An 18,280-nucleotide genomic window follows, 5' to 3' on the forward strand; every position below is an offset into this window, starting at 1 on the left:
GCAATGTGGGTGGGAAGGGAATGGAGGACAATTGTGGACACCGGAGGTGGTGTGAGAGGACAGTGGGAAGGGACAGAGGGTCAGAAAGAGGGGTGGAAATAATTCTAGAAACTAGAAATGGAAAATTTTTTGTAATATGCATGATTGAGTCACTATGCAGTGTTTACTGGATGGGAGATTGCATTTTGTGTGCTGTGATGATTCTTATGGAAGGAATGTAAATTGAGTTACAAAAAAAAAAAGTTTCAGGAAAAAAAAAATCTATTCAATGACTGCAGTAGGGTATGTAGCCCCAGCTAGGTGCTACTTTATAGGATGCGTAAAGTTAGACTTTTGTTCATGGAAATGTGTGTGTCACCTGTGTTTGCTATGAGGGTATTTGGATTGATTAGCGTCTTTGGTGATTCAATAAAATGTGGGGGGTAAATGGTATAGAAAGCAAACACAGATACCAGAGACAGTGTGGGAGGCGAGTGGGAGATGGTAGAGGGTAAGAGACAGGGAATCAAGGATGGGGGGGAAAAAGCAAAACATAAAGAAAACAAGAAATGGAAGATCATTTGCTGACAATAACATGTTTGTTGATGTGCTTGACTGAGACAATATACAGTGTACTCTGGATGGAAAATCTCATTTTGTATGCTGTAATGATGTACAGTGAATGAATGAATGCAAATAAATAAATTGAAATAAAAAACAAACAAACAAACAAAAAGAATTCAAAAAAAAAGAATTATAAGACTTTGCCACAGAACATTAGCATAACACAGCTCAATATATTCGAAAAACTCAAATAAAAAAGATATATATGTAAGGTCATTTGAAAGACTTATGTTCCATTTACTCTTCTAGATAATTTTAGTTTCTTATCTTTGGTTAAGACTGACTTTTAAAAACCGAACTTAAAATTTTAAGAATTATGGAAATATTTTAGAATTTCTTTTTGATTGAGGTACAAATAAAAAGCTTTACCTTTCCTTAAGTTCTTCCCTTAGATCACAGTATAAATTATGAAATGAACTTTGTATCCCAGTTTGCTCTGATTCTCCAGGTCATATTCAAATTTGAACTCTAACAGCTCTATATGTACATATTTTTACATAGCCATATCCCAAATTCCCCTTGGTTCTTATTTTCTATCTGTATTTTTTCTCACTTTGATTTTCATCAATTTAATTTTTTTTCTAACTCAGTGGTAAGCTACAGCAACCTACTGTAATTACATTGCAAAATAATGCAGGAAACAAATGTTTAAAACGTACAAGAGACCTGACTGTATCATCTTCTTCCTTGGAAAGGGCAGAGTCTTCAGAACACCAAGCTAAGGGAAGAGAAACAAAAATTTTTTTTCAGAGTTCTAAACAAAAGAATATAGAAGTCTTCAGTACTAAGTGGCTATAAAATCCCCCTATAGATGAATGACCCTTGGAGCCATGAGAAACATCAACTATCATCAAGCTATAGAGACACTGAAATGTACATGGATGATTTAATCATATTAGGCCTGATGGGAATTTCTGGAGAATCAACTCTAAGATACCTAAGAAATCTATTGGCACACAGTATTTCCCTAGGATCCTGCTATTAGAAAATTTACCTTACCTACATAATAATTGCTACCACAAAGATTTAAGGATTAGGATGCCTTTAAAGTGATTATGTTTTACCATGTAAAATTTAGACAAAAACCTTAACCAGAGACTGGTTATAGGCAATATGGGACATTCATATCATGGAATGAGATGCAGTCATAATTCTAATGATATTTTTAAATAACCCGATTTCGTTTTTACTCTAACAAAATTCTGTGTTTGGGCATTAAAAGATGGAAGACTAAATACTTGCATTTATTTCTGCTCTCTCACAAACCCAACCAAAATGTCAATAAAGGAACAAAGGAAGATAAAAATCACAAAAACAAAGTACATAAAGGACTTCAGCAGATAAGAGACGTCAACAAAATTCTGGAAAAGAGCAGACAAATAAATGGTATATAACCTAAGCAGAGAAAGCCAAAGCTTAAGTGAGGGTCAGGGACAGTGGGAAAGCCATGGTAGGACCCTAGAAGGGAAGCCTTAGAAAGACTAAGGAGTTTAGGAGTGGGGCTGATAAATAGGAAACTGAATGTAAGATATAAAAAGGTGCTAAGATCTTCACCCCACACAGTATGGTGACACTACCTTCACAATGCCAATTTAAAAAAAAAATCAAAGATTTTTCTCTAGATACAGCATCTGGATGTCTGGCATTTTAGACTCAGAAAAAGGTGGGGTTGAAACAAAATAGAGAAAAAAATTTAAGTCAAAGTTCTTATCTTACAATAAAAAGTGCCTCCTTCACCTTTCTTTGTTTGCCTCCCAAAAAAGTGTTCTAGCTTATACTCCTCAAGCAAAATCTAGGACTTCTAGATGGGGAAAATCAACTAGCATGAAAGAAAATGCCTACAGAGATGACATCTGATCAACCTTCAACTTTGAGTTAAATACCATATTAGAAAAAAGGGGTTGGGGCTGACGGGTAGTATGGTCCAGTTAAATACCTTATTAGGAAAAAGGGGTTGGGGCTGACGGGTAGTATGGTGGTTAAGGCACTGGATTCCCATAAGGATGACTGAAGTTGAAGTCCTGGACTTGACAGCTTGCTTTCTCACTTTCTCCCCCGTCTCCCCGCTGCCCCCAGTGAGCATGCATGTCAAATAGCAAATTAAAGAAAATCATAATAATAATAATAAATAAAAATAAATAATTCTTAAAAAAAAGAAACAAGTGCAAAGAGAAGTGTGTTGGGATGGAGATAAGTAAAGGGGTTAGGTAGTGAGAAAGAACTAAATTCTTCACTGTCAATAGGAAATATCTATTATAGAACTGAGAAATCAATCATTAGTAATATAAGGATGTTACTCAGAAAAATGGAGTTGAATATTAGGATATACAGATAAAAATATTGAAAATGGTTGCCTCTGGGGAATGGGAGCAGGGGATGAAGGATCAAATATGAAACTTCTGTTTATAATTACGTAACAGCATTTTTAAAAGTTTTTTGCCATAGGGCATGTGTGCTCATCAGAGAGAGAGAGAGAGAGAAAGTGAGAAATCATCCCACAGGGTAATGGCCATGCTGCAATCCCTTTTCCTCCATTCTCCTCTCAAGATTTTGGGCAGGCAAACACACACGCCCAGTGTGATTTTCAAGTCACCAGGTCCAAGACTCAAACTGTGGTCAGTCATGTGGGAGGCCACTGCCCTAAACGCTTCAGCACTTGCTGGCTCCCATAATGGCATTTAAAGAAAATAAGGTAGCTGAGGCAGCAGGTGGTGTGGAGGTTAAGGTGGCTAGATTCCCCATGGCCAACTTTGTGGTTCAAGTTCCAAACCCAATGGCTTGAAAATGACACCAGGCATGCATGTATGCCCAAAATCCTGAGAGAAGAATCAAGGGGAAGGGACTGAAGCATGGCCATCCGTCATCCCAGGGGGGGGGTGATTTTTCTCTTTCTCTTGTTAGTCCATGTGCCCTATACCAAAAAACTGAAAAAAAAAAAATCAAACATTTAAATAAATAAAATAAAAGACAAATGCAAAGTCAGTAACAGCCATGTGAACTCTCTTGGCAGGAATACTGAATTTCTTAACCTCTTACAACTATCCCTGTGTGTGCAGTCTTTCTCTTCTGAATTCAACCTATCTCTGAGCCACCTTACCTCTCCTTTCCATTGTCTGGGTCAAATGCTCCATTGCCACACAACTATTGCTGAATTCTCCAAAGGCTGAGATGTCATTCAGACCTTATGCACTCTGGGCAGAAGAGTCAAGACAGGCTACAGGTCCAGGAACGTGAGGGTCAACTCTTATCCAGGATGCTTCATCCTCCTGGGTAGGTCTCAAGTCAGTAAGTCTTCCATGATAGACACTTGTTCCATAGGCTTCTTTCTATTCATAACACAGATCTGTCCTACCCTTTTGGAGCCAGGATCTGTGGGCTTAGGACATAAATACAATTTACATGATGTTTTCTCAGTAGATCCCAATGATAACCAGCCTTCAAGATGTCCCCAAATAATTACTGTCTTCTGATATGCATGTCTTGTTATAACCTCTCCTGCACTTAATCAGGTTGACATTATAAACAGTAGGATATCATGGAAATGACAGCATATGACTTCCAATATTAAGTTCTAAAAGACACTAGGGTTTCTGTCTTGGATATTTTTGGATCATGTACTTTGAGGAAAGATACCTACCATACCATAAAGACATTCAACCAACCCTAGGGAGAGGCCTTCTATCAACAGCTAACACTAGCTTGCCAGCTATCATGGAAGCAAATTGTGCAGCCCCTCATCCAGGCTTCTGATGACTACAGCCCTGCTAACATGCTGACTGCAACTTTGTGAGATACTGGGGACAGAATACCTAGCTAAGACAATCCCCACAGAAATCATGAGACAGTGTTTATTTCTGTTTCAGTCACAAAGTTTTAAATTTATTGCATAGTAACAGATTACTAATACAACTCTAAATACTTATCTTCATTGCTTCTAATTCATACTCTCTAGAATCACTGGCAAGAGATGCTGGATGCAGAGACTATCAGGACTCTGGAGGAAAATTCAGACACACCCACCTAAGCTGAACCAAGTATTAAGAGACACCAAGAGTCTAGAAGCAAACGGATGTTCATAAATCTGCTCTTCAAATATATTCTATGAGTATAAAGGTGTAGGCTTGATGCAGTGATATAAAATTGAGTAAAGAGCCAGAACATGGCATGGAGGTTGAGGCACTAGATCCCATACGGCCAACTCCATAGTTCAAGTCCCAGACCCAGTAGCTTGAGAGTCACACCAGGCATATATGCACACATGCCCAAAATTTCAAGAGGAGCCTAGAGGAGAAAAGACTTTAGCGTGGTCATCCCCTTGAGAGTGATTTCTCACTCTCTCTCTCTCTGGCAAGAACACATACTCTATAGCAAAAACGAAAATAAAAACTGAGTTAACAATTACTCAGATTAGCAATAATTGCAAATTTGGAGAAAAAGAGAGTTGCAATTAAAAGTCCACCTATTTTATTCTCTGAGTTACTTGACAATTGAAGTAGAGGAGAATTGCAGTTTATAAACCTAAAACTCCTTATTTGAAATGTGAATTACTCTCACGTTATGATGATAGTGCATGAATAAATGAAATGACTATCAAGTAAGTTAAAATATGTTATTTTACCATTCACTATGATCCTTTATGGCATAAAGGGTTAAAAAGAAAGATACAAGTGGGGGGCCAACAGGTGGTGTAGTGGTTAAGGCGTTGGACTCCAACATGGCAGACCATGGTTCAAATTCTGGAACTGCTGGCTTAGAAATCATACCAGGTACATTTGTGTGTGTGTGTGTGTCCAAAATCCCAATAGAAGAATGGAGGAGAGGGGACTGTTGCATGGTCATTCCCCTGGGGGATGATTTCTCACTTTCCCTCTCTCTGTTTCTGTCTCTCTCTCTCTCTCTCTCTCTGGCAAATACACACACACCCTGTGGTAACATCCTAAAACAAAAAAGAGACACACAAAAAGTAGAGTAATCCTGGGAACCAGCAGTTAGCGTAATGGCTATGTCGCTGGACTCCCACGTAGTCGACCGCGGTTTGTGTCCCGGACCCGGTGGCTTAAAACTCACGCCGGGCGCGTGTGCATGCGTGCCCAAGATCCCGAGAGGAGAATGGAGGAGAAGGGATTGCGGCGTGACCATCCCCCCTGGGGGGTGATTTCTCGCTTTCTGTCTCTATGTCTGTCTCTGTCTGTCTGGCGAGCGCACGCGCCCTACAGTGAAAAATCTCTCCAAAAAAAAAAAAAAAAAAAGTAGAGTAATCTTTACCTTGTATGATACGACTAAAGTAATAAAACAAAAAATGTTTAATTACAATAAATTTTGACACGTGCAATGATTGAGATATACTAATATTCCTCACACAGTTATCGCTTTTTTCATGACAATCATCACCTAACAAACTATATAATTTATTATATATACTGTTTATCCACCCTGCTCCCATATTAAACCCCATGAAAAAAGTGACTTAGCTTTTCAATAGGAGCTCAATAATATATAGATAAAATGGCACAGCCACTAAAGAAAACAATATGGAAGTCGAAAAAAAAAATTATGGGGGGGTTAGCAGGCATCCCAGATGGCTGACCACGGTTCAAGTCCTGGACCTGGTGGCTTGCTTTCTCACTTTCCCTCTCTCCCTCTCTTGCTCTGTCCCTTCCGGTCAAACTAAAAATAAATAAATAAAGTTAAATAAAATAATTCTTTTAAAAAATAGAATTATGATCCATTAATTCTATTTCTGAGTATATACACAAAATGATGGAAAGCAGGGGCTCAGAAATTTTCATACCCATGTTTATAGGAGTTTTACTTGCAGTAGTCAAAATGTTACAGTAGTCCAAAAGTTCACTAATGGATAAATGGATAGATAAATGTTCATCCATATAAAATATACATACAACTATTCAGCCTTGGCCAGTTAATGTCATGCTGGATAAGGGGGCTGGATCCCACAAGGTCAACCCGGAGGCTTGAAAAAACAAGCCAAGTGCATGTAATGCATATCCATAATACTGAGGGGAGAATGGAGAAGAGATTGCAGCGTGGCCATCTCCACTAGAGGGTGCTTTCTTGTTTCCCTCTTTTTCTGAAGAGTGAACAAACCATAGAGCAACAATTTAAAAAAGAAAATATTAAGAAGGAGAGTCAGCCTATTGCACAGTGGTTAAGGGAGGTAGATATAGTTTGCATCGCAGTCTCAGCAGCTTGAAAAACACGCAGGGCACATGATTATGCCCAAAATTCTGATGGAGAAAAAAGAACGGAGGAAAAAGGATTGTACGTGACCATGCCTCGTTGGAAGGGGTGCCTTTTCTCTTTCTTTTCCCCTTTCTCTCTGGCAAGAGCATGAGTCCCTTGGCAATTAAAAATAAATAAATTAAAAATTAAAAAAGCAACAAGGGCAGGAGAGAAAAAATGAGGAAGGTAAAGATGCACAATTTTTAAAAAGCATACGAGGGACCAGCAACTGTCAAGGTGACACTGGACTCCTACATGGCTGACTACTGTTCAAGTCCTGGACCTGCCAGCTTGAAAATCATGCCTAGTACATATAGAGAGTGTGCCCAAAATCCCAGGAGGACAATGGAGGAGAAAGGAATACAGTATGACCATTCCCGCTGGGGGAGTCATTTCTCACTTTCCCTCTCACTGTCTCAATTCAGATGTCTCTTTTCTGAGAACACACACACCCTATGGCAAAAACTTAAAAAAAAGAAAAAGAAAAAGAAAAAAAAATTAACACCTATTATAATAAATGCAACTGAAAAAAATCACCTATTAAAATAACAGTCAAAAGAGGGGAGCAGGTAGTGTGGTGGTTAATGGCGCTGGACTTTGGTCCGAATACCAGACCTAGCTGCTTGCTTTCTCACTCCTCCCACCCCGACCCTTCTCTGGTCAAATTAAAATAAATGAAGTTAAATAAAAATAATTCTTTAAAAAAAATAACACTCGAAAGAGACAAATGAGTTAAAGCCCAGAAATACGCTCTTTACAAGACACAGAAAGACTGGGATCAGCAGTTGGCGTAATGGCTGTGTCGCTGAACTCCCATGTAGTTGAGTGCGGTTCCAGTCCCAGACCCGGTGGCTTAAACTCATGCTGGGTGCATGTGCCCAAGATCCTGGGAGGAGAATGGAGGAGAAGGGATTGTGGCATGGCCATCCCCCCCAGGGGGTGATTTCTTGCTTTCTATTTTTCTGTCTCTCTCTGTATCTCTGGCAAGTGCACGCTTCCTATAGCAAAAACCTCTCCTCCCCCCACCCCCCAAAAAAAGACAAGACACAGAATGAAAAAGGAAAGGGGTTGGAAAGTGAAACTCCTGACAAATATAATAATAAAACTTGAAAAGCTGGGCCAGCCAGGAGTATGGTGATTAAGGCAGCTGGATCCCATATGGCCAACTTCGTGGTTCAAGTCCCATACCAGGTGGCTTGAAGAACATGCTGGGTTCATGTGCATGTGTGCCCAAAGTCCCGAGAGCTGAATAGAGGAGAAGGTATTGCTTTATATGGTCATCCCTCCTGGAGGCAGGGGTGTTTTCTCACTTTTTCTTTCCAGCAAGTGCAGAAGTCTTACAGCAAATTAAACAAAACAAAGGAACAAACAACTTGAAAAGCAGTATTATCGGACAAAAGTAAACTCTAACAGACATTCACTAGGATAAAAAGGTATGTTTCTTAATGAGGTAGACTGTAATCTTAGCCCGATTCTTCATCCCCTTTTAACAGGATAACATATTTACGTTTTTGGCCAGGAAATTTTGCCTTGCCCTTTAACTCTGGGAATAGCTGATGTTAAGTTCAGCAACGGGACTTGCTTCGGCAGATGTATTATTAGTCTCCTTGGGAGCAGAGATCTTTAAGGGTAGTTACATGATCTGTCTTGTTCTCTTGATTAATCATGAGCTGAACATACTCTGGTAACTACTGTCCTTTTAGACAGAGCCCCAGAAAGAACACATGTAAAGGTCTGAATTCATCCTGCAGCCCAGTCACTCCAAGCCCAGTCTAAATGAACTGAACGCAGTAAACCCGTAAACCCAACCTGCATACCTGCAAATAAACACTTGCTGTTACATGCCACTGATTTTAGAGATGGTTTGTTGGGTAACAATTATTATCATGGTAATAATTAACTAATACGAATAAAAGATGCAAGCCATGAAATGATAATAAACCTGGAAATGATCACCAGGAAAATGTAAAGGTAGAGAGAACAGTGTCAAGGACTACAAAGGAATAAAAGAGTGAATTAAGAAGTGGACACTGGGGAGGGCGGACCACCAGAAAACAAATAGATGACTGTTTTTTCCCCAAACAGTTACCAACTATGCCAACTCAAATGAGACAAAACCCACTACACATCCCAGTCTTGCACACGACAACACATCCTTAACCACAATTACACATAACCACAACCACCCTTAACCACAATTTACACATAGCCACAAACATCACCGTGCCTTCAAGTTACACAATTACTCACCCCATCACAATCACACATGCCACACGTAATTACATGCGTGGACTAATTCCCATCAATTTTTGTCCCAACAACTGCAACCACTCACCAGGAGCGTAGTGGCAACCAGAGCGCTCCTCACTGCCGCTACTCCGGACTCCCCCGGCCTCTGAAAAGGCTCGGCGCGGTCAGGGGCCCGCGGCGGGCGCACTCGAGACCGCAGGAGTTCCTTCTTCAACCACGCAGCGGGGAGAGGCAGCGTCACCTGCCGGAAGCGCCTGAATGTGCACGCGGAGAGAGAAGCTGACCGGTCGACAGCTCTCGGACATTCGCCTAACCCTCCCTCGGCGCCTGCGACGCTCCAGATCACGCCTCCCAGAAGGCCCCACGGCGCCTCAACTTCCGGCCAGGACGCAGTCTGCGCTTCCTGTGGAGGGAGGCGGGGCGAGCCGGGTCGGGGCGACCATGGTCACCCTGGAGGCTCCGCTCCCGCGCGCTGACCTATTAGGACGCGCCGCTGTGAAACTCTGCTGAAGCTGCAGGAGCAGTCGTTCCGGGTGGATCCAGACAAACGCTGAGAGGGAATCGATGTGTGTCGCCCTCCGAACCACGTTATCCAGAGGGCCTGGTGGTTTGTCTCTCGTCTCGCAGGAGCTCGAACGTTTCGTCAACGCCTGGCGGGACCGTTAGATCCATGAGGTGAGAGATCACGATCCCCGAGAAAGCCCCTTCAGGTCTTGACGTTCCGACCGGGAAAGGTGGAAAGGCCTTACGGCGAGGGTACCGGAGGCAAGTGGAGAACTAGGGCCTCGGAGGAACGAACGGCCTGTGGAGGCGAGGTTGTGGAATTGTGAAATAGACACTGCGGCTTTAGGTGTGGATATGCGTTGTCTGTCATTGTGGTGTTATGAGTGTGTGTGTGTCCCCATGGGTGGTGTATGTGGTGTTTGATTGTGACTCTGCAACACTGTGGAGTGCCTGTGGCTATGCGGCTGTAATTGTGTGTGCCCGGTGGTGGGTGCGTGGTGGTGTGTGGGTATAGGGTTTCCATCAACTGTGCGACTGTGATTCGAATTCTGTGCCCAGGAAATCTGAGTTCTGGTCAGATTATAGCCTCAATGAATTGTGAACTCAGGCTTTCCCAGAGATGCTGGAATTACATTTGATGCCCCCTTCTTCTCTGATCTGTGTTCATTGTGTGTACTGGGTAATGGGGATGGGACTGGGGTCGACCTCTGACCTGATCACTTTGGGTATCAAGAAAAATTTGGTATCTAACCATTTTTTTTCCTCTTGGTTCTACACTTCTCCAGGTGAGTTGCCCAAAAGAGGAGAAAAGAATGCACGATGAACTTCTACGTGCAATATCTAAGGTATATTAAGTTTTCCTCTTTGATTTCCTTCAGAAGAATCTTGTGTAATAAAGATATGTCAGGGACCAGCAGATGTTATAAGGGTTACATCCCTGGACTCCCACATAGTCCACTGAGGTTCCAGTCCCAGACCCAGTGGCTTAAAACTCAGGCTGGGGCTTGTGCGTGGTAAGTGCCTAAGATCCCAGAGGAGAATAGAAAAGAGATTGCAGAGTGGTTGATTTCTCACTTTCTGTCTCTCTGGCAAGTGAGCAAGAAATCTTTTTGCCGTATAGCAAAATCTCTCAATCAATCAATATAATTTGATTATAGGTCCCTGTAATTCCCCTCACTCTATAGAAAGGGTAGTTGGGCTTGAAATTAAAGCCATAATGTTCACTTATTTGAAAAATACCTTCACTTCTGCTTGCTGAACTTTTTTTTGAAGAGAGATTTTTGCTACAGGCTGTGCGTGCTCACTGGAAAAACAAAGAGAGACAGGAAGCGAGAAATCACCTCCCCCCCAGGGGTTGGCCACACCACAATCCTTTCTTCTCCATTCGCTTCCCAGGATCTTTGGCACACTTGCACATGTACTCAGTGTGATTTTGAAGCTGTCAGGTCAGGGACTCTTAACTGTCATCGGCCAATAATTACGCCATCTGCTGGTCCCATGAACTTTCTTCTTCTTAAGTACAACATTTATAATATTATGATTTTAAAATAAAAGCATGATTGGGGCCAGCAGGTGGCATGGTGGTTAAGGTGCTGGACTCTCACATGGCTGACCACAGTTCAAGTCTTGGAACTGCAGGCTTGCTTTCTTTACTTTCTCTCTTGGTCAAATTTAAAAAATAATAATCATAATAATTAAAATTAAGTCAATCTTTAAAAAGTAAATAAAAATGAAAGCATGATTATTTTAGAGATTTCAAAAGCAGAATTACCAAGAAAAATTTAAATTAGGCATTCTAGTAATATTAGTGTTAATATTTTAATGTGTTTTCACTATTTTTCCAAGATCAAATTATACTGTCTATACCATTTGATATCCTATATTTTAATTAAAAAGTGTCATAAATATTCTCCTCTGTCACCAAATGATGTTGGTGAATACCATTTCAAAGATACATATTTCTTTGTATGAAAGAGCTCGGGTGGGGTGCAGGAAGTTGCATGGTGGTTAAGATACTGGACTTCCACATGGTCAACTGCAGTTCAGGTCCCAAACCTTGTGACTTGTTTTCTCACTTTCCCATTCTCTCTTTCTTCCCCTCTGTCTCTCACTGCTGCACACATGTGTCCTGTAGAAAACTTAAAAAATAATAATTTTAAAAATACGTTTTCTTTTTTTCTTTTTTTTTTGGAGAGGTTGTCGCTATAGGGCGCGTGCGCTCGCCAGACAGACAGAGACATAGAGACAGAAAGCGAGAAATCACCCCCCAGGGGGGATGGTCACGCTGCAATCCCTTCTCCTCCATTCTCCTCTCGGGATCTTGGGTACGCACGCACACGCGCCCGGCATGAGATTTAAGCCACCGGGTCTGAGACGCCAACCACAGTCGACTACGTGGGAGTCCAGCGACATAGCCATTACGCTAACTGCTGGTTCCCAAAAAATACGTTTTCTTTTTGAAGAGAGATTTTTTTCTATAGGGCACATGTGTTCACCAGAGAGACAAAGAGTGATAAATCACCCCCCAGGGAAAATGACCATACTACAGTCCTTTCTCCTCCATTCTCCTCTTAGGATTTTGGGTACATACACATGTGCCCAGCGTTAAGTTTCAAGCTACTGGGTCCAGGACTCTACAGTAGACCATGTGAGAGTCTAGCACCTTAACCACTACGCCACCTGCGGGCCCCAAAATTATTTTTTAAAAGCTACAGTTTATATAGTATTTCAGATATATTATGTCACCCTTAAATCCTTATTTAACTGTCTGTACATACACAAAGACACATACATACAGAGATTTGGATTTGGATTTCCATGATAATAATATTGGACATCATTTCATTTGTTTGTTGGTTATTAGGATTTCTTCTTTTGATTTTTTTTTTTGGGGGGGGAGAGGTTTTTGCTGTAGGGAGCATACACTCGCCAGAAAGCAGGAAATCACCCCCCGGTGGGGGGCGGTGGCCACTCCACAATCTCGTCTCCATTCTCCTCTCAGGATCTTGGGCACACATGCACACATGCCCAGTGTGAGTTTAAACCACTGGGTCTGGGACTTGAACCACGGTTGACTGTATGGGGAGTCTAGCGACATAGCCATTACGCCAACTGCTGGTTCCCAGTATTGTGTTCACATTCACTGTTTTTATCTTCAATTAACATTTATTGATACATAGGAGATATTTATGTATAATATAGATATGGATACTTTATTAATTATTTTGTCCTACTATTTGGACTATTTTATCAGTTATTTTAAAGTAGTTTTGTGAATAGAAGTTACAATTTTTTGTTGTTGTTTTTGAGAGATTTTTGCATATGATAGACAGAGACAGAAAGTGAGAAATCACTCTCCTGGGAGGATGGCCACACCACAATTCCTTCTCCATTCTCCTCTTGGGATTTTGGGCATACATGAACATACGCGCCATGTGAGTTTAAAGTTTCTGGGTCCAGGACTCAGACCATAGTCAACTACATGGGAGTCTAGCACCTTAACCGTTATACTACCTGTTGGCCCCCAGAAGTTCTAGTTTTTTGTTTTTTGGGTTTTTTTTTGGAGAGGTTTTTGCTATAGGGTGCATGTTGCTCGCCAGAAAGACAGAGAGAGACAGTGACAGAAAGTGAGAAATCAACCCTCCACGGAGGATGGCCATGCTGCAATCCCTTCTCCATTCTCCTCGCTGGACCCTGGGCATGCGTGCACATGTGCCCAGTGTGAGTTTAAGCCACCAGGTCTGGGACTCAAACCGCAGTCGACTATGTGGGAGTCCAGTGACATAGCCATTACACCAACTGCTGGTCCCATTATCTCTTATTCTTTTAAGGGAACCTATCTTTTCCTCCTATTAGTGATTTTGTTTGTTTGTTTTGTTTTCTAAATTAAAAAAAAATGATTAAATATTATTTTAAATATTATTTATTTATTTATTTATTTATTTATTTTAATTTGACCTAAGAGGGACAGAATGAGAGAGAGAGAGGGAAAGTGCAAAAGCAAGTCACTGGATCAGCAGTTGGCATAGTGGCTTTGTCTCTAGACTCCCATGTAGTCAACCATGGTTCGAGTCCTGGACCCGGTGGCTTAAACTCACACCAGGCATGTGTATGTGCGTGCCCAAGATCCCAAGAGGAGAATGGAAGAGAAGGGATTGCAGTGTGGCCATCCCCTGGTGGGAGGAGTGATTTCTCGCTTTCTGTCTCTCTGGTGAACACATGCACCCTATAGTTAAAACCTCTAAAAAAAAAAAAAAAAAAGCAAGTCACTAGGTCTGGTATGTGAACTGCCGTCGACAATGTGGAAGTCCAGCACCCTTAACGACCATGCCACCTGTCAGCCCCTATTTATTCATTTTAGTTTGACCAAAGAAATAGGGGTGGGGGGAACATGAGAAAGCAAGCTGCCAGGTCTGGGACTTGAGCTACCATCAGCCATGTGGGAGTGCACCACCTCTATCACACTTGTTGTCCCTTCTCTTGCTGATTTTTAAAGACTTTCTCCCTGTTTTGGCTTTTCTGTAATTTTGGTATAATATATCTAATTGTGCATTTCTTTTTATGTATCTGCTTGAGACTTAACAGTTTTTAAACTTTTGGAGAAGTTTTTTGTTGTTGTTGTTGGTTTTTTTGTTTGTTTGTTTTTGTTTTTGTTTTGCTACAGGGCATGTGCACTTGCCAGAAAGACAGAGAGAAAGAGAGACAGAAAGCAAGAAATCACCCCCCAGGGGGGATGACCACACCACAGTCCCTTCTCCATTCTCCTCTCAGGATTTTGGGCACGCAGGCACACACTCCTGGTATTAATTTAAGCCACCGGATCCGGGACTCGAGCTGTGGTCGACCACATGAGAGTCCAGTGACATAGGACTCAAACTGTAGTGGGCCACATGGAAGTCCAGCACCTTAACCAACACACCTCCTGCTGGCCCCCTATTCTTTCTTTTTCTTGTCCTTGTTTGTTTCTTTTTGTCTTTTCATTTTTTAAAAGAGATTTTTGCTATAGGTGCGTGTGTTTGCCAGAGAGACAGAAAGCGAGAAATCACACCCCCCCCCCCCCAGGGGGGATGGCCACGCCACAATTCCTTCTTCTCCATTGTCCTCTTGGGATTTTGGTCTTGCACACATATGCGCCCTGCATGAGTTTAAGCTGCCAGGTCAAGGACTTGATCCACAGTTGACTACATGGGAGTCCAGCGATGTAACCATTACACTATCTGCTCGTCCTACAATATGACATGAAAGAACCTTGCCTCATCGCAGGAGAAGAGAGTGGGGATGGCAGGCAGCTAGAATTTTTGGGTTCTTCTCCCAAGTGAATACATGATAAAATCTAGGCAGGATGGAAAAATAGAGAAGGGATTGCTGCGTGACTACTTCCCATTTGGAGAGCTTTCTCCCTATCCCTCACTCTGTCTCTTGTAAGCAAGTGCACCTGCCATCTGGCACCAAAAAAGAAAGAATGAAGGAAATTTAGAAAATAGGATGTAAGGGGCCATCAGGCGGTGTGATGGTTTGGAACACTAGACTCCCACATGGCCAACCATGGTTCGAGTACCGTACATAGTGGCTTGCTTTCTCACTTTCTCTCTCTCTGTCCCTTTCCAGTCAAATTAAAATAAATGAATAAATACAATTAAATAAAATAATTATTTTCTCTTTCTCTTTTTTTCTTTCTTTCTTTTTTATTCTTTCTTTTTTTTTTTTTGGAGAGGTTTTTGCCATAGGGCGTGTGCGCTCACCAGAGAGACAGAAAGCGAGAATCACTCCTCAGGGGGGATGGCCATGCCGCAATCCCTTCTCCTCCATTCTCCTCTCGCTCGGGATCTTGGGCACGCACACACACGCGCCCAGCGTGAGTTTTAAGCTACCAGGTCCGGGACGCAAACCGCGGTCAACTATGTGGGAGTCCAGCGACATAGCCATTACACTAACTGCTGGTCCCAATAAAATAATTATTTTAAGAAAAGAAAATAGGATGTAAGATTATCAGTGATTTTTATAGATAATATGACTGTGTATCTGGAAAATGAAATCTACTTATAATCAGCACTTTGAGATCAGCAGGACTTCATATGAAACAAGCAAAATAAATTGTCCCGACCCACGGGGACAGTCAAACAGGTTCCCTGGGGGAGACAATACGAGGTGCTGATCAAGTCTTCTTCTTCTGTTTATTGAGGAAAAAATGGCGAGTTATATACAGGCTGGTGGGCACCAATTGGTTGCCCGAAATGCAAATGAGATAGAACCGCATGAACTAATCATTGGTGTGAGTGGATCTCTCCTGTTGCCTAGAAACCCAACTGCCCCCTTGGGGAGAACAGTTGGTCACATGATTTCTGAGAACCGGTTTGCTCAGTGAGGAAGTGAAGCCTAATGGTTTCCAAGATGGTGGATAGCTCAAGATGGTGGATAGCTCAAGATGGCTTCTGTATGCAATGCCCTCCACAATAAATTGCTTTCCCCCGCTATAATTTTTGCTCTCAACCTATTCTGTGGGCTAATTCTTCTGTTGCCCTGGGTAAAAACTTATGTAGTGCCTATCATTGTTTTGATCACTCTTTGGTATCCTTTGTTTGTTTGTTTGTTTGTTTGTTTTGGCTTTCAGTCACAAGATCAGTCTCATTTTACTAAGTAAAACCTCTAGATCATTGCAATAATATGTAAATTTCACATAAAGCCTCTTCTCTGAGCTTATACTTGCTTTAAGCTAGAAGTTTGGAGTGTGAAAGGGGAGCACATTAAGCTTCTTGACTTCTTCATCCTGAACTTCTCTTTCTCCCATCTGATAGATAGTCTCTTGATCCTATGAGATTTGAACCAAAGGACGGAAAGAAGAAGAAAAGAAAAGAAAATCTTCCTTGACCTGTTTTAGTGGTGACCTCTCTTGCCTTAGTATATGTTCAACACTAACTCTTTTCTTAGAGTATTTTTTATAGGCTTTTCAGATAAATCCCTATGGAAACCTCTAATTGTTTTTCCTGTCATATGGGCAGCATGTCTCTTTGAAATGACTACTTACAGGGCTGGCAGGTGGCATGGTGGGTAAGGGCGTTGGATTCTCACATGGCCAACTGTGGTTAGAGTCCCGGACCTGTTGGCTTGCTTTCTCACTTTCCCTCTCTCTCTCTCACTCTGTCCCTCTGATCAAAATTAAAATAAATAATAAACAAGTAAAGTTAAATAATTTTTTTAAAAAAGAAATGACTACTTATAATACCTGTTACACACTTTGGTATTCTGTGATTCATTCCTTTATTGACATCATGTTGTTCACTAGGTCCACATCTAGTTAGAAGAGGGGAGCAGGAATCATTATTTGTACCTTCTAAACACAGTAAAAATTTTCCCAAAGAATCTTGTCATTCCACTTTGGATCTTGGGGTCTAACAGGGTCCCCTTGCTTGGTCTAAGATGAAGGAGAAGTACTTCATTTCTCTCGTGGAATGGTAATATATGTTCTTTTCAAAACAACGAATTCTTCGGCACCAACTGGGTGTACTACAATTGAACTCAATTTTGGTACTACCAGAATGAATAGATTCCACAGATGAAGGAGCTCAGTCTCAGAAGACTATCCCTGCTTCAGACACCAGCCACAAGTCTTGGGTTTCCCCAAGACAATGTACTCTGCACAGCTAGCCACAAACTGAGGAGTTCCAATCATCTTCTTTTAGGTTCAATAATTTAGTGAAACAACTCACAGATCTTAGGGAAGTGCTATACGTACAAGTACATATTTAGTGTTTTCTAGAAAAGTCCATTATTCTCGTTCTTCAGGGTTTTTTGTGTGATCTGTGTTATCTCCTTAGAAGCTTTCAGAAAGTTCTATTTTTCTTCAAAATTCTGAAATTTTACTGAAAAATGAAAGATTTCTGAAAGTTTATCACAGTTTTCACTCCCTTACAGCTTACAGGCAGAAAGGGAAGAGGGGAAGAACTTATTGAGCTGGATACTCGCTATTTCGTATTATCGGAAAAGCCCATTCTGTTTGTATATTTTCTAGACATATCCCTCTCTCCCCAGCGGATCTGTCTTTTACTGATGCAAGGTTCCAGCCCCTTAAATGTGTTCACTCTGTTCCTTTCCTGCAGAACCTTCCACTACCTCCTCTACTATTACCATCTTTTTCTTAATTGCTTTTCTTTGTGAAAATGTGTGTGTGTGTGTGTGTGTGTGTGTGTGTGTTCTCCCCAGGGGTCAGTGATATTCAGGGATGTATCCATAGACTTCTCTCAGGAGGAATGGGAATGCCTGGACTCTGGTCAGATGAATTTATACAAAGAAGTGATGTTGGAGAATTTCAGCAATCTTGTTTCAGTGGGTAAGGATAACAATCTCCCCAAATTCAAAGTCTGCCTGTGGAAATGTCTCCTTTCTCTGTTGTGAATTATTCACTTTGAGTAACCAGCTGAATTTCTGCTCCCTGTTTCCCAAGGAATGGTGTGAGTTGGAATGGAATGGAAGAGTTGGAAATGGGCAGCTGCAGTGGGCTGTGACCGAAGCTTTATCTTCTCTACCTTTCTCTGGTCCATCCTGTAGTGGCATCTCTGACTTGATCACCAAGGGATTGGATCTGAGTTCTGGGACACCACAGCATAACCATGTCCCATGTCTTTTCTTGTGAGCAGGACTTTCCAGTTCTAAGCCAGCTGTAATCTCCTTATTGTAAGAAGGGAAA

At 41.6% G+C, this 18,280-nt stretch overlaps 1 protein-coding gene and 1 long non-coding RNA gene across 2 annotated transcripts in view; one reads left to right on the top strand and one right to left on the bottom strand.

Annotated features, from left to right (window-relative positions):
- The window catches only part of ZNF568 (zinc finger protein 568), a 181,482-nt gene extending 172,038 nt beyond the window's left edge, over positions 1–9,444 (bottom strand). The window contains exons 1-3 of the mRNA XM_006164675.3: positions 9,179–9,444; positions 3,701–3,979; positions 1,263–1,321 (exon numbers count right to left, since the gene is read on the bottom strand). Coding sequence (XP_006164737.1) covers positions 1,263–1,321; positions 3,701–3,734 — 93 coding nt within the window. The 5' untranslated portion in view covers positions 3,735–3,979; positions 9,179–9,444. The remainder of the gene's footprint in view (positions 1–1,262; positions 1,322–3,700; positions 3,980–9,178) is intronic.
- A 52-nt stretch (positions 9,445–9,496) lies between these two features.
- On the top strand, positions 9,497–18,280 carry LOC102489344 (uncharacterized). Its single transcript, XR_336866.2, has 3 exons — positions 9,497–9,768; positions 10,383–10,442; positions 18,231–18,280. It is a non-coding gene; the product is annotated as an uncharacterized LOC102489344 (long non-coding RNA).

Source organism: Tupaia chinensis, unplaced genomic scaffold, assembly GCF_000334495.1.
Source record: "Tupaia chinensis unplaced genomic scaffold, TupChi_1.0 Scaffold143654_1, whole genome shotgun sequence".
NCBI classification, from domain to species: domain Eukaryota; kingdom Metazoa; phylum Chordata; class Mammalia; order Scandentia; family Tupaiidae; genus Tupaia; species Tupaia belangeri.